General features: G+C 47.8%; 2 protein-coding genes across 7 annotated transcripts in view; both read left to right on the forward strand.

The window, feature by feature from the left end:
- The window catches only part of LOC133118941 (transcriptional enhancer factor TEF-3-like), a 15,728-nt gene extending 6,728 nt beyond the window's left edge, over nucleotides 1-9,000 (forward strand). The window contains exons 4-13 of one of the 6 annotated variants that reach the window (XM_061229250.1): nucleotides 450-514; nucleotides 1,218-1,280; nucleotides 2,400-2,534; nucleotides 3,243-3,283; nucleotides 3,515-3,561; nucleotides 3,909-4,039; nucleotides 4,640-4,813; nucleotides 6,607-6,747; nucleotides 7,249-7,401; nucleotides 8,134-9,000. In XM_061229250.1, coding sequence (XP_061085234.1) covers nucleotides 450-514; nucleotides 1,218-1,280; nucleotides 2,400-2,534; nucleotides 3,243-3,283; nucleotides 3,515-3,561; nucleotides 3,909-4,039; nucleotides 4,640-4,813; nucleotides 6,607-6,747; nucleotides 7,249-7,401; nucleotides 8,134-8,334 — 1,151 coding nt within the window. In that variant the 3' untranslated portion in view covers nucleotides 8,335-9,000. The remainder of the gene's footprint in view (nucleotides 1-449; nucleotides 515-1,217; nucleotides 1,281-2,399; nucleotides 2,535-3,242; nucleotides 3,284-3,514; nucleotides 3,562-3,908; nucleotides 4,040-4,639; nucleotides 4,814-6,606; nucleotides 6,748-7,248; nucleotides 7,402-8,133) is intronic. The other 5 variants (XM_061229247.1, XM_061229248.1, XM_061229249.1 and 2 more) reach the window with 5 other exon arrangements.
- A 4,997-nt stretch (nucleotides 9,001-13,997) lies between these two features.
- lamtor4 (late endosomal/lysosomal adaptor, MAPK and MTOR activator 4) lies at nucleotides 13,998-16,224 on the forward strand. Its single transcript, XM_061229617.1, has 4 exons — nucleotides 13,998-14,124; nucleotides 14,584-14,664; nucleotides 14,962-15,079; nucleotides 15,257-16,224. The coding sequence occupies exons 1-4, from the start codon at nucleotides 14,122-14,124 to the stop codon at nucleotides 15,352-15,354; spliced, it is 300 nt and encodes a 99-aa protein (XP_061085601.1). The 5' UTR covers nucleotides 13,998-14,121; the 3' UTR covers nucleotides 15,355-16,224.
- Nucleotides 16,225-19,445: the final 3,221 nt, after the last annotated feature.

The following is a 19,445-nucleotide window of genomic DNA, read 5'->3' on the forward strand; positions in this document are numbered from 1 at the left end:
CTGTGTGACAACGATAAAACACGGAGCCCATCGGCATGTTTTTACGAAGCTACACCAGAGCTGCTTTTCAGAGAGTCCAAACTCCCAAGATTCTGATGAGTTTTTATGCACTCTAAAAATAGTGATAACAAATGTGTTGATGGTCGAGTGTAAGTCAGTAATTACTTGATGAAATGAATTCTGTTTTCATAATGATTCATGAACCAATTTCAATTGCGTAGAGCATTGCCACTGCGTCACAATGTTTTTAAGATGGCTTCCCTTCAAAAAGCCCTTCAGGTTTTTTATTGCACCTTCTTCTTCAGGAACCTGTCTGTGAATGTGCCCCACCTGTGCATGTGGGCATTAGACACTGTTGAGAAGTTGTTCTCCACTAGCGATTGGCCGATTGGCCCAGAGAGCACATCACGAAAAAAAAAATCAAAACCGCTTTTGTTTGGTTCTTTCAGGACGCAACGAGCTGATCGCCAGATACATCAAACTCAGAACGGGGAAGTCACGAACCAGGAAGCAGGTGAGTGACCTCCAGCCAATCGCGACCCTCCCCAACGCCGGGGGCGACAGACACAATGAGGGGGGGCGAGCGAGCGTGGCTGTGGAGACAGGGGGAGACAGGGGGAGACAGGGGGGGACAGGGGGAGACAGGGGGAGACAGGGGGAGCCTCCCCCCCGCTGTTGAGTGATGCACAGCGATACCTCAACGCACACATAGCTGCAGGATCGAGTGTCGGGGGAGTCACACCCTTCCCGGCCCAGCCCCCCGGGATCAATGGAAATCTGGGAGACCCGGCCCGGAAAAACACTCTATAACATGGAAACATTCGGAATTTAAAACCCGGCACGCGGGATATTCGATATCCCGGTGCGAAGACTCTCTTTACATTGCCATGTTTTTGTCCTAGACTGTCCTTGCTCTGGAGTAACGTGGTATTCACACTGGTTCTGAAATGGAGGTGCGCTGGATTACTAACATTTGCAGTGATTTCATTTCATGTTAAGGGCTGTCTCATTAGGTACTGTATAGACAGCCAATGAACAGTTTGGGCATTGAGTTGTGAGGATCTCTCTATCTCTCAGACACTCCTCTTCACAAAGATACATTTTGCCTCACGGACCCATAACTGTCACAAAAATAAATACCTCACAGCTGAACGCAGCTAAGAACTGAAGGGTCCTCTCCGCGCCCTCTCTCCCCTCACCTGTCTGCTCCCCTCCAGGTGTCCAGTCACATCCAGGTGCTGGCCCGCCGCAAGGCCCGGGACATCCAGGTGAAGCTGAAGGTACGCCGTGCCCAGTTCTCTCTGAGCGCTCCCTGTTCCTCAAATCAGCCCCATAACTTCTGCTTTTAAACCCTCCTTTTACCTGGGAGTCAGGTGTGAAGGCAGTCTGGCCAATCAGCTGCAGTAACTGCTTGCTTAATTACCTGGGAGGAAAGAAAACTAGGGCCGGATTTGGATTCGAGGGCCAGATTTGACTCACCCTGGTATAGAGGGTGTGATGAATCCACAAAGCAGGAGGGTTTATTTCCAAAAAAGTAGTGGAACTGTCTGTGTTACATCAGGGGCTCTATTGTTCTACCCCATGTTATCAGATTAGAGGGAGAGTGAGAGAAAGTGAGGAGGTTGAGCTTTCTGCAGACTGTGACTGCAGGGTCAGTGTTACTGAGGTCTCTCTGCACTCCAAGGTCAGGCAGATCCCTTCCCTGTCTGCTTGGCCCGGGCCCAGGAACCTTCAACACTGGCCTTTAAATGCGACCGAGAGCGCTGCCAGATGCCCTGCGGTGTTCTGGGAAAGCTGACATATTGTGAGGGCTAGAGTGTCTGGAAGAATGTGAACCTGTGTAACGGGAAATAAAACATGAATGACAAAGGAAATACCAGCTTGGCCAACTCTCCTTTATCACTCTCCTGTCTCACTCTCCTGCTTCACTCTCCTGTCTCACTGTCCTATATCACTCTCCTGCTTCACTCTCCTGTCTCACTGTCCTATATCACTCTCTGGACTATCGCTTTTTTTGGGAGCTCTTTACAATAAGGTTTTCTGGTTTTCAACCAGACTGCACAGCTTTCAGATCATTTGTACATGCCTGGTTTGTGGTCTGGACCAGACAAAGTAATGTCTGATCTGAGTTATGGATTTTAAAAAAATACACTGTTAATTTGTAATGATTTTGTAATGCAACTAATCCTCCCCCCACCCCCCACCCCCCGCCCGGCCCCTTCCCAAAAACGCACACACACACCCCCCGGTCTGCCATCTGTTCCCACACTCCCCACCTCCAGCCTCCAGCTGTGCGCGACGTCCGGTTTTGACTAATCCTAAATCTGGCGACCCTGTGTGGCAGTCGTGGCAGCCGTGGCAGCCCCCGGCGGTGACGTGTCACCCTGTGCTTTCGGCAGGACCACGTGGCCAAAGAGAAGGCCCTCCAGAGCATGGCCGCCATGTCCTCGGCCCAGATCATCTCCGCCTCCGTCTTCCAGAACAAGCTGAGCCTGCAGGAGCTCTCCCAGCCGCCCTACCCATCGGCCCCGGGGGTGAGCAGATACCGCCCTGCCTCCTGTACCCTCCCGTAGTAGAGTAAGCCTCCTGTACCCTCCCGTAGTAGAGTAAGCCTCCTGTACCCTCCCGTAGTAGAGTAAGCCTCCTGTACCCTCCCGTAGTAGAGTAAGCCTCCTGTACCCTCCCGTAGTAGAGTAAGCCTTCTATATCCTCCCGTAGTAGAGTAGGCCTCCTGTACCCTCCCGTAGTAGAGTAAGACTCCTGTACGCTCCCGTAGTAGAGTAAGCCTCCTGTACCCTCCCGTCGTAGAGTAATCGCAGAAATACAGGTGCGGTGGATGTACATTTTTTATTCTTCAAGGATCACATTTCCAGAAGCACACAACGTACCCGGAAGGTACAGTCGTGTTCTCGTTGGGTTACAAATGAGTTTAGTTTCCAAGCAAAACCAGGTACAAGTTAATTATATATCGCTGGCTAGGGGTGCAATTTTATGTACCTATAGCGTACCACCCGATAGGTACATGTACCATTTTAGGCCCTTTTTGGACATTTATTTCAGAGAGTGAATAGTCATATTATTACACTATTGATTAGTATCGTTCATCTCTCAGGAAAAATTGATTATCTTTCAAGATATGGTTATTCATATATGCAGGCATACACCTGTAAAAGACGTTGAGACTTACAGTACAAAAGAAAGTTTTATAACCAATGAAAATGTTTTTGGGTTTTTTTTTGCAGTTCTGGCACGGTGCTATGCAAGGACTACCCATTCCTGAGGAGTACGTATGCCGGGTTGGATACCCCTGTGTGTTTCCTCTGACAGTCCTTAGCTCGGAAATCCTTAAATATTTATTCGTATACATTGTTCGGTGACTGATCCCCATGTCGAACAACGTATGTTCTAATCCGAGATTGATGCATTTTCACCCCGTGTGCAGTGCACGCTGCCGTGGTTGAGTGCGTGCAGTGGTGCGGTGGACGTTGATTAAGTGCCTCTGTCCCCTCCACAGCATCAAGCCATTTTCACAGCAGAGCTACAACCCAGCTCCCATTACAGGTGTGTCTCCCAACAGCCTCCCGCTTCCTCTCAGAAACCAACTGCTGGCAGAGAGATGTCCCTCAAAAGAGAGATGTCACTCAGAGTGATGCGACTGAAAAGAGAGATGTCACTCAGAGTGATGCGACTGAAAAGAGAGATGTCACTCTTTAGTCATTATCCTGAGCAGTTTACATTATCTAATATTAAAGAGGAAATGGCGCACTACGGCGTGAAACACAGATAAGAGAGACGGTTCGGATAAGTGACAACATTAAGAAAAATAAATTGAAGCTGCTTTAGGCAGATAATCGGTTTAAGATTAAGGTGAAGTTTCCCCCTGCTCTCCCTCCGCCCGTCCTCCGCAGGTTACGAGGGTGCGGTGGGCATGTCCGTGTCCGGCAGCGCCCCCCCCTGGCAGGGCCGCAGTATCGCCACGTCCAGGTTCCGCATGCTGGAGTTTACCGCCTTCCTGGAGCATCAGCTGGACCCTGAAACCGTGAGTCCCCCTTTTCCCCTCGTTGCATGTTAAGCCTGGTCATGGGGTCAACTGTCCTGGTGCTGGAGATCTGCTGGATTTGCTTGTTTTTTTTGTTTTTACTTAATTTCATTCAATTCAAGCAGATATACAACCCCTGCTGAAAACAAAACAGCTGGTAGCTGGTTGACCTGTTCAGACCAACTCCCAACTCAACATGATTTAGCTGGTTGACCAGTTCAGACTAGCTTCCAGCTTGACATGGTTTGACCAATCACGCTATGTTTTGAAACAGCTCATACTCAGTTAAACCAGCTTTATGACCAGCTTGGCCATGCCGGTTGACCAGCTCATACCCAGCTAGACAAGCTTATGACCAGTTTGGGAAATTTTTAAGCGAGCCAAGCTGGCATAGCTGGGTTTTACAGCAGGGACACACCTCTTTTGGGTACGAATTGTGTTCCTAACGTTCTAATGCTGACGTAACAAACACGACTGGTAACCGAAAGCAGTGGAGTTTATTATTTTTTTTTGAAAAGGCGTGTTCTTCAACGGGTCAACTGAAACTCAAAAAGGGGCGGCCATTTTGAAGAGAGAATGTGTCCTGTCCTCTGTCCTCAGTATAACAAACACCTGTTTGTGCACATCGGCCAGTCCAACCCCTCCTTCGGCGAGCCGTGTCTGGAGGCCGTGGAGGCGCGGCAGATCTACGACAAGTTCCCCGAGAAGAGGGGCGGGCTGAAGGAGCTGTTCGAGAAGGGGCCGGCCGACGCCTTCTTCCTCGTCAAGTTCTGGGTGAGGCCGGCTTTCTCGAAACGCTCGCGGAATGCGCAAGAACGTGTTGCAGTGCAGTGTTATAAGTATTAAGTGTTAAGTATTAAGTGTTATTTCTTTACACTGCCCTGCTTATGCTAGGTTTTTGAAACAGCTCATATCCAGCTAGATTGATTTTGCGACCAGCTTGGCCCAGCTTATGACCAGCTTCACCAGCTCTCCTGTTTTATCCTTCATCGTCTCCTCCTCTGTCTTTAAGGACATTCCAACCCATTAAGTGCTCCTTGAAGGAGCTAGGAGCCAGGAGCCAGGAACTAGGAGACTCTCGATGAATTCTCGAGTGAGGAAACATATGTGCATCCTTTTTGGGAGTATTTTTTAAAAAGCATGACACGCAGTGCAGTTGATCGATCCTGTGGATACTCCTCGTCTGCCACGTCTGTATGTGATGTGGCCTCAAACCGACGTTCCCCGAATTCACACTTCCTCGATTCCCTCATCCTCGCTTCCTCTCCGTGCTCCTCCCGATGGGTGGAGTTAGGAGCTAGGAAAGGATGCAAGTAGAGAAGGCTAGGAGGTTAAAATAAGCGATTGGAAAGAGCCCAGGTTCTCTGGTCTCTCCAGGTCACTCCATGTTGGCTGGGGAGGGGGAGGGGGGTGTTGGTGCTCTACTGACCCCTACAGGTGGAGAGTGGGATCACCCGGGGGAGCACTGACAGTGCTGCTCTTTCAGGGAAGACATTCGAGCTGGACCACCTGTTCCCCTCCCGACTCTCCCACTGAACCCGTCCCACTCATACGGCTATTTATAGACCCTCAGTCTGAAGGGGAGGGGCGGGCGGGCGATGAGACACTCAAAATATCAGCCTCCCTCCTCGCACCTCCAGCCTCTCAGTTCACCGGAAACCCCGGGCACTCCTCCGAGCCGTTATCTGTGTTCAGCGGCATCCGGGACATCTCTTTACCGTCTGCCGTCTGTCTGAGTCTGCGGGAGGGTCCATCGCAAAGCGCACACGCCGCAGCTGAAGAAAATACGTTCTCGCAATGTCACTGCAACGTCGGGGCAACGTATTACGACATTGACGATACATTCCAGTAAGATTGGGCGGACATTTTGTATTCGCTTTCGACCTGACTGCAGGCAGTGTAATTTTGCAAGAGTATACAGTAAAATGTGCAGTTGTAATTCTACTCTAACGGAGTAGACATGGGTCCAATAGGGCCATATGTGCTCTGTAAGAGTTGTTCTGACATGGACCATTTTACTGTGTACACCCCCATCTCCAAGAGGGTAAAGGAATGAAACCAGGGGGAAAAAAGGATCTACAAACCCAAATTAGAGTCCAGTACTTACGATGCATGGTAAATAATTATTTTACATCGCAGCATATCGTTTGCGCTCGTTGCTTGTTCTCTGTGAGGGTAATGTTGAGAGAAGGGCCATCACTTAGGTGAAAGGTCGCGAGGGGCCCGCAAAAATGTAATTTGTTTTTATTAAAAATGGGAGGTCCCGGTGTCTCGGTGGCGCAGCCTGCAGAGCACTGACCACATGGTCATTGCGAGCCGTGACGTCAACGGTTCGAATCCGACCGTCTGACAATTTGTCGCATGTCTTTCCCTCTCTGTCGCCCCCATTCTTCCTGTCTCTATATACTGCCCAATAAAGCTGAAAAAGGCCTAAAAAATATCTAAAAAAAAATAAAAAAAATGGGAGGTCCCGACAATAGTTTTTCAGAGGGCCCAGAATTCATTGCTTACCCCCCTGGCGGTGGTTGCTTCATCCCCGGTCCAATGTCTCCCCACCCCCCATGCAGGCAGACCTGGGCACCAGCCTCCAGGACGTGGGCTCGGAGTTCTACGGCATGTCCAGTCTGTACGAGAGCTCGGAGAGCATGACCATCACCTCCTGCACCCGGGTCTGCTCCTTCAGCAAGCAGGTGGTGGAGAAGGTGGAGGTGAGGGGAGAGGAGGAGGGGAGAGGAGGGGAGAGGAGGAGGGACGAGTGTTCTCTGAAGATATCCCTGCTGAAAAAAACAGCTCAGGCCAGGCTTTCAAACAGCTGGTCATCTGGTTGACCGGGTCAGACCAGCTCCATACTCAACATGGTTACGACCAGCTCAAGCTATGTTTTGAGATAGCTGGTAGCTGGTCATTTCAAGCTGATTGTAGCTGGATTCTACACTGGGTATCTCCACAAAAATAGCACGATCTGTAGGAATCAGTTATATTATGTGATTAAGTGATCTTGCTAACTGAACATTCTAATGCCGATGTAGCAATCGCTACAGGCGATTGAAAGCAGTGGAGATCTAGAACATGGACTTGGAACTTTGAGTTAAAAAAAAAAAATCATTCCAAAAAGCTTACTATTCAAATGGTGACGTGGGTTTAATGGGGATGGGGGTGTGTGTGTGTGTGTGTGTGTGTGTGTGTGTGGGCTCTCTGCGTCCCTGCAGACGGACTGCGGCAGGCTGGAGAACGGTCGCTACGTGTACCGCTTCCAGCGCTCTCCCCTGTGCGAGTACATGATCAACTTCATTCACAAGCTGCAGCACCTGCCCGAGAAGTACATGATGAACAGCGTGCTGGAGAACTTCACCATCCTGCAGGTGACGGAGAACTCTTCCATACACCGCACTCATATGCACAGAGCTTATGTATCTGCCACATACACTGCACACATTTAACACGCTCATATGCACAGAGCTTATGTATCTACCACATACACTGCACACATTTAACATGCTCATATGCACAGAGCTTATGTATCTACCACATACACTGCACACATTTAACACGCTCATATACACAGAGCTTATGTATCTACCACATACACTGCACACATTTAACACGCTCATATACACAGAGCTTATGTATCTACCACAGACACTGCACACATTTAACATGCTCATATACACAGAGCTTATGCATCTACCACATACACTGCACACATTTAACACGCTCATATACACAGAGCTTATGTATCTACCACAGACACTGCACACATTTAACACGCTCATATACACAGAGCTTATGTATCTACCACATACACTGCACACATTTAACACGCTCATATACACAGAGCTTATGTGTCTACCACATACACTGCACACATTTAACATACTCCTGTACACTGGACACATTTTAATACACTGAATACACTCCCGTACACATCACGTCATTATTTTACACAATCATGTGCATTACCACATACTGCATGCTGCATACTTCATACTCTTGACCCATTTAACACTGCCAGACACAGTTGCCATTTCCAGGAAGTGCCCCACTGCATTTTAATCAATCAGTCAAACTTTATTAATAAAGCTAATTTCCTACAGCGGGTGCTGCACATAAAAAGACAGAAACAAACCGGGCGATTGAAAGAGTGTGGTGCACAGAGGTCACAGGGTGGTCTCTCCCGGCAGGTGGTGTCGAACAGAGACACGCTGGAGACCCTGCTGTGTGTGGCGTACGTCTTCGAGGTGTCCACCAGCAAGCACGGTGCCCAGTACCACATCTACAGGCTTGTCAAGGACTAAGACACAGGTGCACGAGACCACAGGACCATCTCCTGTCACTACGGCAACAAACTCCTCCCTCTGGGACTCCAGTAGACCCTGGGCTGTGGATGCTGTGGACAGCCAGCAGTCCAGCCATGTTGGAACATTTATAAAGAGTCTCGTGCCTGGATGAGGGCAAATGGAAATTGGGTCCTGGGATGTTGTCACTGTTATGTTATTTAATTTAACTTTTATTTTTTACTGAAAGAGACAACCTGTAAACAATGCATGCACGGGACTGTCTGTTTCCCAATTAAAACATTTCTGTTTTGCACAGTTGCATGTGTGGGAACCGCAGTCAAAGGTAGCTGAGGAAAGAGTCCCACAGTGCCATCTGGTGGTAGTCACAGGGAAGTGCACCGCGGCTGCAGTCAGGACGCCGCTGCGGGATTGCAAACCGCGAAAGTCTACGCTTTCTTATGTAGCCAGTGCCGGTTCCGTCTCTTTTCCCTTGCCAGATTACGAGTGGCGTTCGCTCCAAAACGCTCCAGCCGTCAGGGTCCAGTTGCCATGTCGAAGACCTTTATCGGAATTGTCCATAGTAACGGACAAACGCATGTATGTTGGAGTTGTTTTTCAGATGTAAAATTATATTAGTCATTTATTGCCACTGTATGAAAATAAAAGCAGGGTGAGATGGAACTACGGGGGCTTCTGTCCACCATATATTTGACAACACACATTGATGTGCGCACACACCACACTGTTGGCAGACTCACGGCGAGGGCTCCCTTCCTGGTTTTGAGCTGCAGGTGATGGACTCGCCTCCATCTTGGAGCCCGTCTCCGATGCCAGCGCGATGCTGTATTGTACGAGCCTCGTATCTGCACCTGGACTCAGTGCGGACTGTTGAACCGCAGTTGCAGGAAAAACAGCCTGAGTGAGGAACTGCACCCAGATCGGCTCCGAGAGACATAGCTCCGGGGAGTCCACACAAGACCCGCACATTAAACGAGCAAAGGAGAAAGACATCCATCCATCCATCCATTATCTGAACCCGCTTATCCTGATCAGGGTCGCAGGGGGGCTGGAGCCCACCCCAGCATACATTGGGCGAAAGGCGGGAATACACCCTGGACAGGTCGCCAGTCTATCTCAGGGCACACACACCATTCACTCACACACTCATACCTACGGGCAATTTAGACTCTCCAATCAGCCTAACGTGCATGTCTTTGGACTGTGGGAGGAAACCGGAATACCCGGAGGAAACCCACACAGACACGGGGAGAACATGCAAACTCCGCACAGAGAGGCCCCGGCCGACGGGGATTCGAACCCAGGACCTCCTTGCTGTGAGGCGGCAGTGCTACCCACTGCACCATCCATGCCGCCTCAGGAGAAAGACAAATATATCAAATATCAAAAAGCCAAAAAAAAGTGTATTTATTGGTAATTTCCAATGCAGAGGTTATCCAAACTCTCAAACGCTCGGATCTGTTACAGTCACTCAGCTCACTGGTGTGCAGGTGTGTTGGCTGGCGTGTCCTCTTTCATAACAAAATACCGCCCCACTGGCTGGATGACCTTGGGCTAGGTCAGGCACCCTGCCCGCAGTCCTGCCTCAGATAAATCATACACGGCATTTGTGGAACGTTTATTGCAATCCCCCAGACATCCTGGATATTTAAAAAATGGGAGGTCAATCTTATCAATGTGGACAGCCTCTCAAAAGCCAAACGCATCCATTTACCTAATTCAGTCACCAATCGCATTCTATTTATTTCAATTTAATTTAGGCCTATTGAAATAGTCTTGAGATTAGCTATGTAACAAATCAAATGTCCCTACACATCCAGCCTGTTGGTCTGAACAACACACTGATTCTGATTCTGAATAGGAATTGACATTCCTTGTGAATGTACTACACATTTTTTACGGTGCAAATACCTCACATTCTTCAGCTCCTTTGAACGGGGGTTTGATTTCAGTGTCTTTCACCGTTAAATTACACTAAACCACAAGGGGGTCGGAGAGGGTTGAGAAAATCTGGCACATACCTGTGGCACTTCACCTGGGTTAATTGTCTGAAACCAGATCATACGCGTCCTGTGCGTTTCGCAAAACACATCCGAAATGTCTGTCTCTGCGTGCTTCACCTGAGTGGATTCTCCGTTTTTTGGGATTTAGCGCAATGACCGTAACACTGCGTTTGTTGGTAATCCTGAGTGTGGTGTGCCGGACCGAGAACAGGTGTTCATCCCGTTCGTCCTATAAAAGCTGCTGGATTCGCCGCTTCCCCGGGACTTACGTAGACATTAAAGAGTCTGAGCGGCGAGGCGCGCAACTTCTCAAGTTCTCCCAGGAAGACAGTGCAGTCAAGTGCAGCCGCACTTGTTGCCTCACTCGAAATTGTAAGTGCTGCAACTGTTATTGAACACTTTAAACTCATATAAGATGTTTAATGTCACACTTCTTTAATGAGATGCCATTTCCATTTTTTTCCTTCCACCAAACTTTTTTATTTGTGTACTTTTAATACAGTATTTGAAATGCTTGTACAGCTTCTAAATGAACAACAACACAGCCATTCACAAATCATATCCATATAAGATGTTTACGACAAATAACCAGCACAGTAATATAGGTCTGATATAACCCCTTTAATAATCCTGTAATAAATGCACTTGAAACGGAAACGAAACCGGAAACGGAATTAGGAACGGAAAAGGAAACGACATTAACAGTATTATACATGTATTTGAAGGTAAATCTTGTGAAATAATAGAAACATTACATTGTATTTTAACAAATAAATGCTGGGTAACAGTTGTATTTGATTTATTTCTACACCGCTAATTTGTCAATGCAAATTATTTCTGACAGAGTTCATGTGAGTCCAAGATGGATGAAATGTATAGCGTCAGAGTTAACACCGGACATTATAACTGTGGATATGTTATGTTGCTGCGCGTTCACTGAATCCCACTGAACAGAAGAGTTTGTTTTGCCCGTCTCTCCCAGTCTCCTGTAACCTGGCCGTGTTCCACTATAAGCCCGTTCTTCAGAGCATCAATTGCGTTCACCTGCACTGCCCCACACTGGAGAGCTGTGTGCTGAGAAGGAAACACAACCCCGCCCTTTACCACGTCACCCACGGCAAGTGTCTCCACCCTCTGACCCCCCACTCCAAAACAGGCCCAACACAGTCACTGATATAAATTATGACCACCGTATTGCTCCTGCCCCAGGCATGACGTACAAGGTCAAGAGTTTAGGGGTTTAGCACAGGTGACCCGTCCCTGAGGTGTGTACCAGAAGGCATGGGGTCCATGGACTGATTAATCCCAGAATAAAGTTTGTAAGGAATTAAATTTTACTCAACTAATTCAATGACAGTACAATAATAAAGGTAAAATCAGTCAGTATAAAAAAGCCATTCAGCTGTATAAAACAGTATACATAATGCTCTGTATATGTTAAAGATTAAATAGAGCCTCTGTATTTATTTCAGTAGGTAAATGTACATCATCAAGGTCTGAACTCTGGAATGTGTGCTTTAGGTGGGGATTCTGACCTGCTGGTTTTTGGGAAGTACTTTTCTCCCAGTGCGCGGATGTGGCCCCACCTCTCCTCCCCCGCACCCAGCACGTCAGAACCACTGGCCTCACACATGCCACAGCTGAGCCACCCTCTGGTTCCTCCTACCCCACCCGGCATGGGGCCGTCTGAACCTCACCCCAGCTGGAACCCCACCTCCTCCGCAGACCCGCCGGGCACTGGCGGCTCCAGCACCACGCTCCCGTCCTCCGCCCGCACCGTCACCGAGCCTTCCGGCACCACCCTGCACTCCTCCACCCACACCATCGCCGAGCCTTCCGGCACCACCCTGCACTCCTCCACCCGCACCATCACCGAGCCTTCCGGCGCCACCCTGCACTCCTCCACCCGCACCATCACCGAGCCTTCCGGTACCACGCTCCCCTCCTCCACCCGCACCATCACCGAGCCTTCCGGCACCACCCTGCACTCCTCCACCCGCACCATCACCGAGCCTTCCGGCACCACCCTGCACTCCTCCACCCGCACCATCACCGAGCCTTCCGGCGCCACCCTGCACTCCTCCACCCGCACCATCACCGAGCCTTCCGGTACCACGCTCCCCTCCTCCACCCGCACCATCACCAAGCCTTCCGGCACCACCCTGCACTCCTCCACCCGCACCATCACCGAGCCTTCCGGCACCACCCTGCACTCCTCCACCCGCACCATCACCGAGCCTTCCGGCACCACCCTGCACTCCTCCACCCGCACCATCGCCGAGCCTTCCGGCACCACCCTGCACTCCCCCAGCCCCCGCCCTATTCACACCGCTCCCTCCCGCCCTGACAGCACCACGGCCTGCGTCAGCAGCAGCGTCAGCGCGCGTGTGGGAGAAGGTGGCTGGGATAGTCCCCGGACCTCTGCCTGGCGCCTCGTAGCCAAAGCCCTGCTGGCGCCCCTCCTGGGGTGCAGTGCGGCCCTGCTAGGCTGCGGCTGCTGCCTTGCCCTAATGGCCGTCGGCCTGAGAGCCAGGAGGAAAGGCATCTCCCGTGGGCGTGTCCCAATACTCGAAGAACCGGTCCCGCTTCGGAGACTTTGAACTCAGCCGTTCGCCTCCTCCCGGTGAAGGATACGTCGGTGTGTCCTACCGCGGAAGTCTTTTCACATTTCCGGGTGACATCATTGCGCTCGTGCCCACAGAGACGACCCCGCGGATCTAATGCCGTGCAAACTTTCGGAAGCGGAGATGGCGGAGCATAGATGATGCATGGGCGGCCTGTAGCATAATGGTTAAGGTAAATGACTGGGGCACGCAAGGTTGGTGGTTTGATCCCCAGTGTAGCCACAATAAGATCTGTACAGCCGTTGGGCCCTTGAACAAGCCCCCCTTGCATTGCTCCAGGGGAGGATTGTCTCCTGCTGAGTCTAATCAACTGTACGTCACTCTGGATAAGAGCGTCTGCCAAAGGTGTATTACATTACATTACATTACATATTACATTAATGTATTGTAATGTAATAGCATGCCTTGTATTAATTTCTCGAATAATGCAAGATGTTTTGCCTAAATTGTGTGCGCTTCAGTGTGTTATTATTTGTCGCACATAACAGCCATCCCATGTTATTGTTGCATGATTTATTGTGTGACATATGCTTATTTGTACATAGAGGGAGAGTGGGCAGTCCATGAATAAGCAGAAGGTAATTCAACTAGAACAGAGGATTTTTCACAGAGGATTTTAGGCTTGGATGATGCCAAGGATAGAGTCGTGCCCCTGAATTGTAGTGGTGCAGTGACAGACAAAAACCAATAGATGTCAGTAGAGACTAAAGTACAGAGAAAATCACAAATGCATGTTTCTTTATTGGAGTGGTACTCTTTCTTTCATTTAGTCATTTTCCCATTTGCTGTAGTCAAGTTTAATTCTACACAGCCAACAGAACGCAAATAAATGGTTTGAGTCATCCAATGATTGTGATTCTCTTTAGTCATATGATATTTGTAAGGGCTGGGTGAGGAACTTATTGTTCCTAAAATTTATTTTATTATGAATCTCAAATTGTCTCCTTTGGTCCACACTCGAAATCAGTTGGTGGCGGTAATGCACCCTTTGCCTTTTGTTGAAGAACAGGCGATGATTACTTCACACTCCGGTACAGTGGGTGGCGGTATGCAGTTTTTTGTTGATATACTATTGTCCAATGAACCCAGCGAAGAAGAAGTAGAGGCGAAGTCATGTGACACTAGGTTTGTTGGAGGAGCCGACAACGCAGAAATTGAATATGGTGAGTATCTTCTCCTTTTCGTGAGCTGTTTGATATAAGTTTTTGATAAAAACAAGTTATATCCCTAGCTTAGTTATGGTACCTTACATACATTGGTCGATAAAGTCGCTGATCTATTTCACTGATGGTACTAATGGTGGCAAATTAAGGCGTACGTAAATATTTCCTGAAAGCCAGTCTTCCAACCTAACTACAGAACATTAGTTTTAGGTACAGCGAGCTGTTTTGATCGAATAAAATTTCACACACATTTTTTAGGAAGCGTATTTGCCATCAATCTGACAGAGAAACTTGGCTGCGGATAGAACTTGTCGTTTTTAAATTGAAGCAGTGTCCGTTCTATATTAGGCGCAGGAAGAGTAACTTTGCTATGCCCTTGTGCACAGTTTATGTCAACAGTATGTTATTATTTGGGATCTTTCGCTGACCCTTTTTTTTTTTTGTGTGTGTGTGATCCAGACCACGGCTCTTACGCAGGGACTGGAGAGGATCCCAGACCAGATTGGCTATCTGGTGATCAGTGAAGACGGGGTGCTGGCTGTGAGTTAACTTTGCACCTGAATTTGAGCGTCTTCAGAAAATCTGAATAGCTGCCGTAGTTATTACCAAGATCGTATCGATGTTTCACACAATGTAAAATGGGGCTTGTTATTTCCAATGTTTCTATTGCATGAAAATTAATCTGGGTTGATGGTATGAGTTGACTGGCTAACATATTTGGCTCAGTGAAATGAGCTGTATTGATCATATTAATGCTATATCATACAGTGCCTCTCTGCATGGACTTGGATGATATTAACAATAAGCCGAACCCTCAGACTGTATTTTCCCTGGTAGTCGGCAGGTGAATTGGAGAACGATGAGCGCACAGCGGGGGTTATGATGCAGATGGTCCAGACGGCTTGCAAGTTTCGCCTTCACGGCACCGCCGACCCACCCTTCAAACGTTTGTCGGGTCAGTGCACCGGGTATCCTGTTCCCATCGTCGGGCCAGGCCGTTCCGTCCGTAGCAAAGACGCCATGTTTGTAGTTTTGTGCTGGTAGCTTGGTTGTGCCGTTCGCTCCCTTTCTAGCCCAGACCTTCATGTGTGCGTGAAAGAGTGCTGATTTCGGCTTGCTCGTGTGTCCACAGTGATGTTCGAGGACCATGCGTACCTGGTGACCGTGTCCGGGCAGAAGGTCTTTGTGGTGAAACGGCAGAATAATCAGCGAGAACCGATCAGCGTGTAGACAGAAGTTCCGTTCCGGGCGGGGAACAGGAAGACTCTGGGAACTTTCACCATGAAAACAGAACTTCCTCTGCTCTTTTTTGAAAATGAAAACGTGACGCCATGGTTTCGGACTCCAGGTGCACAAAGTGTATATGCTTGATTTTTGCAGCTGCTCGTGTTTAACTTAAGAGTTTCCTCGCGAAGGTTTCAGTGTTGTGGCCGTGTAGCTCCAGACAACAGGATAAAGGCAAGTGGAAAGTGTGTGCATCTATTAAGTGTTTTTGTACCCAACTTTTGGGTTTTCTCAAATTCAAAATGCTTGCTTTCCTTCACAAAATGGCTACTACAGCCTCCTCCTTCCATTGGGGAGAGTTCCAGAAACTTCCAGAACATGCCCTGCTGACACCATCCTTCACTGCCTCCATACGCAGTCACTCATAATCGGACGGACACCGTTAGGGCCTGATTTACAGAGACCTGTAGCACATGCTAAACCCTTTAGCTCATGGTAAACCAGTCAGTCAAACGTGGCCAGTGATTGGTCGTGGTGTTTGTTTTGCACCAATAACGGTTTGTGTTGTTAGTTTTGCATATGCTGATGTGCGGTTTGTCCAGAGTGATTGTGGTGGTCCCACTGGCTAACCCCTGCCCCAGGTGAAACCATAGCAACGTCAGGATTCGGTCACAGTTTCTGAGTCTCAACCACACCCTAGTTATGTCCAGCCTGCCCCTAGTGTGTCAATGTGTGAAACAAAAACAGGGATGTCCAGTTGGACAAGAATAGATTTTTAGGTTGTTCATTTTCGGTTTGGGAAGCTTTCATGATAATTAACAGCTAAACTTGTCTATTTTGTTTGTATATTAAACTGAATATGATTTTAAAAATGTCCACTACTGTACTGGTCTTTGTTAAAGGTGGAAGCAATTATAAAAACTAATTCAAAATTTTGTGGGTTGAATGTTAAATATATATATTATTATATATTTTCACAAATAAACATTTTTCTCTTGAAGATAACATTTTTCAAAACATGGCCCAACCTTTCATATTTAACTCATTTAAATTTCCTATCAAATGTCCACTTCTGTAGCAGCCTTGATTAGATTATAAAAATACAGCCTCTGCCTCAGTACAGATCTTTTCCATAGGTTTTACACCATCTGTAAATGAGTTACCCAAGCTTAGGCCCAATACATACACAAGGAAGTACACATCAACAGCAGTGTATTCCATCTGCACTTTTATTACATGAGAGAAATGAGAAACCTGGCAGAACGCATAATGAATGGTAAGCCATGATTACATTTTCTCTCTCTCTTTGGTGCAGATATAGTATACTTGACAAGGATAGTTTCATCAGGTTCCCTTGTCACACCTAACCAAGCAATGCAGACTGAAGCTATCTCATAGCTTGTAGAGTTTCGCAGTACAGTTTTACAGTTTAGTACAGTTTCATGTGCGTGGCGCAGTGCAGTGTCATAATCATAATCATCATCCTCGGATGCTTTTCTTCACCAAGTCTGCGACCTGGCGTCGCTTCGCCCTGACTGGGGGGGGCACTGACGAGCCCACCCGTGATTCGTGGGCAGGCGCGATAACATCACTATCCGTACTGCCGAGGTAGCAACAGTTAGAACGGGAAGGATGTCAGACCGCCCCTCAGTTTGGGGTAGAGACTCCAGTCGTTACCCTTGGGAGTAACTGTATTCCTCCTGAAAATGTCAATCAGTCAAAATGTCAGTCAGTTACAATGCAGGCATTCATAAATCTCGCATACAGTTACAAGGTGCCATTTCATGTCCCATTAGTACTCATTTAAAGGTACAATAGGTAATTTCGGACTCCTAACGGTCAAGAGAGGAATTGCAACAACAGACAACCTAAAACAACAACACTGTTTATGCTTCTCACAGTCTATGAATATAACGCGTAAAAGAAATCGTTATTATACTGTTCAGTGTTCTCGTGCACTGTTTTGGAAAGCTGACGGTGACCAGCACAACAGAGCCTGCCGTCTTTTTGTAGTGTTTTAGTACGAAAATGTTCGTCAAACAGGTGACTTTGAGATCTTGATTTTGGTGTGCTGTACAACACTATTTATAGTTTTCACTTTAGCTAAGCAACTATATTGTGAGCAAGTTATTTGGATGCATATCTAGCTGGCGATATAACTGAGATATGATAGTCTACCACAAATGATGCAACTGCAATTTACAGTTTGAGAGAAATACAGGTTTACCGGTGATTGAACATGTAAATAGACAAGTCATGTTCGTATTGCCTATATTTTATCGTAAGTGGATATTTGTAAATTCTTCAAGCTAACTATAGCTAATTTGCTTGTTGCTACTGATAACAAACTGGTATTGTTTTATAGCTAGATATGTAGTCTTCACTTGGATAATAAGCAATAGTATAGAGAGTTTCAGTGATTGCTTGTCTGGAGTGCAATTTGGGCAGTGACACGAAAAATCAGAAGAAGCCCACAGAATGTCATTAGCTGTGGCAGTTGGAACCATTTTTCAACCAATGAGCTTCAATTGTGTACAACTGTACAATGTTTTGATGCAAAGTGATGGCCTGACAAATGCACACTTTGAAACCCAAATTTAAGCACTATAAAAACAGGTAGAAGGTGAGTCAACATGTCAGTGAGGCTTTTTCAATGATAGGAAGGGATTGTAACAATGTTTTAACACAAAAATCTTACCTATTGTACCTTTAAACCAAGGTACACACTAATCAGGCTTGTAATATTTAAATATAATATTTTTAATGGGATTTCACAGTTATGACATTGCACTTTAAAATACATCATCTCACACCCTGAGAATATTCTAGTGCACAACGTGTACTATCCATCCATCCATCCATCTTGACCCGTATATCGGGTCGCGGTGGCAGTAGGCAAAGCTGGGTATTCCAGGCGTCCCTCTCCCCAGCAACGCATTCCAGCTCCTCCTGGGGGATCCCGAGGCGTTCCCAGGCCAGGAGAGATATATAATCTCTCCAGCGGGCTCTGGCTCCAGTTGGACGAGCCCCGAAAACCTCCAAAGGGAGGCGCCCGGGAGGCATCTTGATCAGATGCCCGAACCACCTCAATTGGCTCCTTTCGACGCAAAGGAGCAGCAGCTCTACTCCGAGCTCCCTCCGGATGTCCGAGCTCCTCACCCTATCTCTAAGGCTGAGCCCGGCCACCTTACGGAGGAAGCTCATTTCAGACACTTGTATACGCGATCTCGTTCTTTCGGTCACTACCCAAAGCTTGTGACCATAGGTGAGGGTTGGGACGTCGATCGACCGGACCTCTTCACCATGACGGTCCGGTGCAACGCCCGCATTACCTGCTGACGCTGCACCGATCCGCCTGTCGATCTCACGCTCCCTTCTACCCTCACTCGTGAACAAGACCCCGAGATACTTGAACTCCTTCACTTGGGGCAAAGACTTGTTCCCAACCTGGAGGGAGCAATCCACCGTTTTCCAGCAGAGAACCCTGGCCTCGGACTTGGAGGTGCTGACTCTTATCCCGGCTGCGTCACACTGGGCTGCAAACCGCTCCAGTGCGTGCTGAAGGTCACGGTCCGATGAAGCCAGCAGAACCACATCATCCGCAAAAAGCAGAGATGCGATTTTGAGGTCACCAAAGCGGACACTCTCCTCACAACGTGTACTCAACTCACAACGTTTACTAGTTTCAGCAATATCTACTTTCTCTGGCACATACACAACATATCATAGTATGCACTTAGGTAAACTTACAAGTGTACTGTTGGTTTTCACCGGGAAAACCTGGCAGATGACTTTGCCATACTTGAGTTTGAGGGTGGGGGCTGGAGTGGTCTCCCCCACCTCTTACACTTTGGTGGTACCCTGTAAAATAAGAGACAAAACATTATTTCTATTCATAGCCAGCAAACAAATCTGTGAAAATGCATCACAGGCTGAGTGAGATTCTACATTCATTGTGTTTCTTTCTTTCAATCTGCGACCATTTTAACTTTAACTTAAACTTTGTCTTTATCTATGTTTATCGACACTGACATGAAATGAAATGAAATGCAATGCAATCATGAAAACTGTTCGCGATAAAGACTCACCACTCAGTG

This window comes from Conger conger, chromosome 19, assembly GCF_963514075.1.
Source record: "Conger conger chromosome 19, fConCon1.1, whole genome shotgun sequence".
Classification (NCBI taxonomy): Eukaryota; Metazoa; Chordata; class Actinopteri; order Anguilliformes; family Congridae; genus Conger; species Conger conger.

What these genes read in the sequence shown, in the direction of transcription:
- lamtor4 (XM_061229617.1), top strand. An exon ending in GTGAAGACGGGGTGCTGGCT is followed by an intron (nt 14,665 to 14,961) that starts GTGAGTTAACTT and finishes TTTCCCTGGTAG; the next exon opens with TCGGCAGGTGAATTGGAGAA. An exon ending in ACCCTTCAAACGTTTGTCGG is followed by an intron (nt 15,080 to 15,256) that starts GTCAGTGCACCG and finishes GTGTGTCCACAG; the next exon opens with TGATGTTCGAGGACCATGCG.